This window comes from Protopterus annectens, chromosome 13.part0 (genome assembly GCF_019279795.1).
Source record: "Protopterus annectens isolate FY-2018-M chromosome 13.part0, PAN1.0, whole genome shotgun sequence".
NCBI classification, from domain to species: domain Eukaryota; kingdom Metazoa; phylum Chordata; order Ceratodontiformes; family Protopteridae; genus Protopterus; species Protopterus annectens.
The window spans coordinates 1,346,195,254-1,346,201,253 of NC_056747.1; the positions used below are offsets into that span (position 1 = coordinate 1,346,195,254).

A 6,000-nucleotide genomic window follows, 5' to 3' on the forward strand; every position below is an offset into this window, starting at 1 on the left:
GATCCAAGGAGTAAATTGCCTCATTGCTGAACCATCAGCCAGTTGGCTTTGAGGAATGTAAGACAGTGGTGTTCATACTTTGGGGAAGGGGAAATGAAGTTGCAGATGGAGTTGGAGATTATTTGGATGGTGGCAGTTTCTTTTGGAGGCAAATGTTACAGCAGGTAGGCATTACTGAAGTTGGGCTAGAAGAATCCCTTTGCCAATAGCATTTTTTTTTGTTGCACGGGAGAGGAAAGAGGAAAGTTGCTGGCCCAAAACAGTATGGAGTTTATCTTTCTCCAGTTGTTTTTAAGATGATGTTGGAAGTTCAGTGATGGATCAAGCCAGACTCCTAGGTATCTGAAGGTGTTAACCTGCTCAATGGCATTATTAAGGTGGAGAAGAATAAGAAATGAGTTGGGTTCTTTTACCTTTTAGTGGAGGTTCAGAAGAGCACAGTTTTAGTTTTTAAGTCATTAAGTAATACATTTTTTTTTTGCTATTGAGCCAATTAATGAGGGAGAAGAAATTGTTTAGAAGATCATGTTAAACTGAGTGGGTTGTGAGGTTGGAGAAGAAAATGACCGTATCATCGGTGTATAGTATGACTGCAAGTTTGTAAAGGTCAAGTTTGTTTATTTTTTAAAAACTGGAGAAAAGAAGAGGGAACAGTATGGAACACTGAGTGACTTCTTTAAGTAAGAGAGTCATGGCTGATGTACTGTTTGTTAAAATTTACAGAGAAATGTCAGCTGGGTTGGGCCTAATCCCAATATCAGTAAGGTGGTTAAATAGGATTGGGTGGTCAGCAAGGTCAAAGGTTCTGGTAATGTCTATAAATATGGCTCCAGTAGAAATGTTTTGTCTATAACTGAAAGGATGTGATGAGTGAAGGTCCAAAGTGCAGCCAAAGTAATGCACCTGGACTGGAACCATGTCACTTGGAAGAGAGAAGGTGATATGTTGGGAGGATGGAGTTTGCGTGGTAATCACTGGGTAGCTTGTTGCTAGATATTTTGGGGAGAGGTAAGATTTTTGCAGTTTTCCGTATATTGGGCAGACAGTTTTGAGTTAAGCAAAGGTTGTAGGTCTGTCACAGAGGAATAACAATTTACTCCCTATGCATTAATATAAACCAGGTCGTCTATTCAAAATGGGTGATTTATGCTGCTCTAGGTGCCAATGTGGTATTCATAAGGAATAGATTATGATAATATTGGGAGAGGGACAGATAAGTTAATGGCCTGGTAGAAAACTGAGGTGATAAAGTTAATGGCCTGGTAGAAAACTGAGGCGATAAAGAAAGTGTAAGAACAGGTAAGGATGAGGCACTTAGAGCTAAGGAAAACAATCTGCAAAAGAGATAAAACTGGGTAAAGAGAACAAGGTCATTATGACTATATAGGAAGGTGAGGCCAGTCATGCAGACAAAAGGCAGAGCATGCAAGATGTGGAAGAGCTGGACTAAGAAGGTGAAGGAAGAACATTACAAGGAGGCAAGAAAAGGGTAACAAACAAGGAGTCAAAGATAGCAAAAGAAGTAAACAAGGAGTCAAAGATAGCAAAAGTAGTAAACAAGGAGTCAAAGATAGCAAAAGTAGTAAACAAGGAGTCAAAGATAGCAAAAGTACAAGCCAGAAAAGAGTTACAGAAGGGGGTCAAAAGAGGAAACTCATTTTTTTAGTTATAGTGAAATGGAAGAAGGAAGGAAGGAAGGCAGCTGTTCAGATTTAGTAAGGATAGAATAAATCATTGTAAGTAAGGTAAAGCAGAAGTGTTGCATCAAAACTTTGCCTTGGTTTTCATGCTGGAAAATGAGGAGAATATACTACACAAGGAGAGAGAGGTAGTAAATAGCAGGAGAACAATAGACACAAGCATAGAACAGGAAGTGGCCAATAATAGAGCAGGAAGTGGCTGACAGGGAAATGACAGAGAGGTAGTAAATAGCAGGAGAACAACAGACACAAGCATAGAACAGGAAGTGGCCAATAGTAGAGCAGGAAGTGGCTGACAGGGAAATGACAGAGAGGTAGTAAATAGCAGGAGAACAACAGACACAAGCATAGAACAGGAAGTGGCCAATAGTAGAGCAGGAAGTGGCTGACAGGGATATGACAGAGAGGTAGTAAATAGCAGGAGGACAACAGACACAAGCATAGAACAGGAAGTGGCCAATAGTAGATCAGGAAGTGGCTGAAAGGGAAATGACTGTTTCAAACAAGGATAAGGCACATGATCTAGAAGGTTCCTTCTAGGACTGACAATCAGGAATCTAGCCAATGTGTTGTCAGATACCTGATAAATACTTTCATGACATCACTGGCTACAAACTAAAGGGCTTGAGGTTTGAAGTTGGTATGTATCCTCATATTAGATAGCAGGAAAATCCAAGGAGCTTCATGCCTTTTGGAAACATTAGTGCCAAGAATAGTCATGCAGTGAATCCTGGTGGAACACTTGGTTACTTCCCTAAAGGAAAATATTCTCCAAGACAAACAAAATGAGAATTGATGTTGGTCAGAAGGAACAATCCATCAAATCTCATTCAGATTTAGGACTGGGTTATAAAAGAACTTGCCAGGGGAATAACACTGATGTGATCTATCTGAATTTTATCCAGGTCTTTGACTCCACTTTCCAGGAGTGTTTGCTAAGAGATTTACATAAATCTGAGGAGGAAGAAGACCGAGCAGTGGATTGCAGTAAGGATGAAGGACAGAAGAGGGGTGGTTTTGTACTGAGAAGATCAGTGCCAGGAACAAAGGATGGACTAGTGAAGTACTTCAAGATCAACCAATTTAAAGGTAACACAAAGATGAAGAAACAGTGGTAGGTCAGGAAGAGTTTATGGAAGTGCTTGGAAAAAGTGATCGAGTGCAGAGAAAAATAGCAGTTGATGTTCACCGCAAATGGAAAGATCTACAATTGTGCCACAACAACCCCTGGGTGAAGCATCATTAGCACAACAACCCTTGTGTGAACCCCCACCAGCACAACAACCCTTGTGTGAACTCTCACCAGCACAACAACCCTTGGGTGAACCATCACCTAGGGTAAAGTTGAGACAGGATGTGGGGGCCAGAGTAGAGTGAGTGAGTTATGGCAGTAGCAAGCAGAATGATGGGATATATTTTCAGGAAGAAAACTTCTAGATGTAATAAAGTAGTGGTCCCACTCTCTTGCACTCTAGTTAGGCTATATTCTGAGTACTACATGCAGTTATGCAATGGTACAGGAAGTGGGGCACCAAGATTTTAGAAGGAATCCAGGGGAAGGCCACCAGATGGGCTCTCTAAAGAGCAAGACTTGGGACTAGAACTAAGAGTTGGAGAACTTCCAACTGGAGATCAGAAGAGATGGGAAAAAAAACATGGGTGCCCAGCACTGTTAGCAAGATGTGAAAAGATTACCCAGGGCAGCAAGGACAGGTGGATGTGGGGTACAGACAGCAGATAGTACAGACCAGAGACTTCCTGCATCTGTGAAATTATTTCTTCACAGAGAGAGTTGCGAATGGATGGAATGCACTACCATAATAGGGGTGAAGAAAGACTCCATGGAGGCATTCAAGAAGGCATGTAACAGGTTGAGAATAAATAAGAGGAAAGGTAGAATGAAGGGGAGGTGAATTTTAAATGCATTTAACAGGCACAAGGTTTCCTGTTCTCAAGCAAAATTAATCTCTTTCACAGTTTTTAGTCATATTACTCAAATTAAACTGAAATGCTTGCTGTAATATTTGACAGTTATTGTATAAATAACAACTAACTCATGAGAGTTATAAAACATACTGATTTTGTTTTAACAGGTATCTTTGATGACCTCCACTGTTGTATGTATAACCATAGCATTCACGCTATGACAATAGTTGGTTTTGGACAGGAAGAGGGTGTTGACTACTGGCTAATAAAGAACAGGTATGTTTAAGGTTTTTACACCTTGAAAGAGGAAATGTTATGAATCCTGTGCCAAATGATGTTTATACTTCTTTTATATTTTCTTTTAGCTGGGGAAGAAAATGGGGATCTGCTGGTTTTGCCAAGATACGAAGAAATGTCAGACTTTGTGGAATCGGTGAATATGTCCTGGAACTTGACTTTCAGTGATGCAAATGAATTAAGTGCTATTTTGTTTAATAATTTAGGTGATGCAGACAGCTTAAGCAACACTGTTATTAAAATGATTTTGTTTGCGTATTATTGCTGATAATGTAGCATTGTGATAATAAAATGATTAGCCTGGCTGGTGCACGTTGTTACCAGCAAACACTCTGCTGCTCAGTGCATTTGCTTAGTTTCCATACAGCTTTGAGCTCATGCACTCCTGTTAGCTAGCGTTTCTCCCTCTGTAAAGTTACATCTGGAATTTTCTCTCTTACTTAACAATGGGCACACTTTTTCCTGCTGCTGCTATCTAGAAGTCTAGACTTATTAAATTGATTGGTGATTTTATTGAGTTTTATGTGAACTACATTACACCTTTGGGTTATATGAATAAAGAATCCAACACTTGGACCAGTCTTAAGAAGAAAAAATAAAATCAATGAATGGCAGCTACAGATAGTTCAATTGCATTTCATGTGAAAATGTCATCATGGGATGATTACTGTAAAAGACTAGACTATATATATATTTTTACAGTGATATAATAAATGAAGAGAGAAAGACACTCTTTTTAGTTTGTGGAACTGATTTTAATTAATTTAACTAAATTGCACTGAGTGAGCTACTATTGTTGATCGCAGGGTTCCTGCACGGTAAAGGAGGTTTAGAGGTACCCCTCTAAACTGAGGTAAGGAACAGTTGTTATAGCTGATTGAGGGGTGCTCAATAGGAATGCATCTTTTTGCTTCTCTGCTGCTTCTAATGGTCTTTTATTTATGCTCAGCTTCCAACTGCTGATGTAACTGCTATGTAAGTGCCCACACAGACAAAAACTAAATTTGTATGAATTGTGTACATAATATTCTGCATTACACAAGCACAGGCTTCTGTTGGCATGTTGGGTAAGCAAATAATATTATTTTACATTTATTTGAAGGTAAACAGCATTAATGAACAAGCACTAGTGTGGAATGAAGAGTTGTTAGGATCATTGTTAATACACTTAGAAATTGCTATTTTTTGTTTTGGCATTCACTGTACCCAGTGATGGCTATTTTTTGATTAAGGGGTCACATTAAGTATAGTTATGATTTTCTTGCATTAGAACATAATAATAGTGAGGGCAGCTGGCTTTACTCTATAATTCTAGCTGGGGATGGTTTATGGTACCCCATTAGAATTTTGGTTTGGTTACCGGACATCAATGATGTTTGTTTTATTACGATGGGTTGAATGTGTGATTTGGTAGTTATCACACAATCAGACTGTTTTAGAGTATGTACTTTGCTAGTTGCTACTCTATTTACTTTTGAGGAACTAACTATAAAGTTAAGAATAGGTCCGAAACCTGTTAAACAGTGTGGCATTGTGCAGAACTGAGCTTAGGGCAGCTAACTTGCACATCGGCCAGCACTACCATATCTTAGCATTATATAAAATATTGCCCTTAACCCCAGAAGCTACCCTAGGAGACCCCTGTTAAAACATAATCCTTAATCCTAAACAGATTACCTATAACAAATTGGACGACATGGATATGCAAGTCTTAAATGTCTCTGTGGCCACCTTTGTAGATCTGGGCATCCTAAGGTAATGTAACAATTATCTTATGTTCTCAGGCAACCAATAAATCATTAAAGAAAATAACATGGTATGCAAGACATACAAATACACAACTTCCTTCGAGGCAAAAATCTCACCTACTAATCAGGTTGTCAGAAATAACCACACTACAGCCATCTCACACACACACGCACCAACACGCACATAGACACACACGCGCGTGCACACACACACACACACACACACACACACACACACACACACACACACACACACACACACACACACCAACAACTTATTGTCTTATGCTGAGGTGCTTTAAAGAAACCTTGTCAAATCTCAAGGACCT

The 6,000-nt window shown here is 39.3% G+C and overlaps 1 protein-coding gene across 1 annotated transcript in view; it reads left to right on the plus strand.

Annotated features, from left to right (window-relative positions):
- Window positions 1-4,643, plus strand: part of LOC122788063 (ervatamin-B-like) — a 395,874-nt gene extending 391,231 nt beyond the window's left edge. Inside the window, exons 6-7 of the mRNA XM_044054984.1 lie at window positions 3,794-3,902; window positions 3,992-4,643. Of these exons, the coding sequence (XP_043910919.1) occupies window positions 3,794-3,902; window positions 3,992-4,091 (209 nt within the window). The 3' untranslated portion in view covers window positions 4,092-4,643. The remainder of the gene's footprint in view (window positions 1-3,793; window positions 3,903-3,991) is intronic.
- Window positions 4,644-6,000: the final 1,357 nt, after the last annotated feature.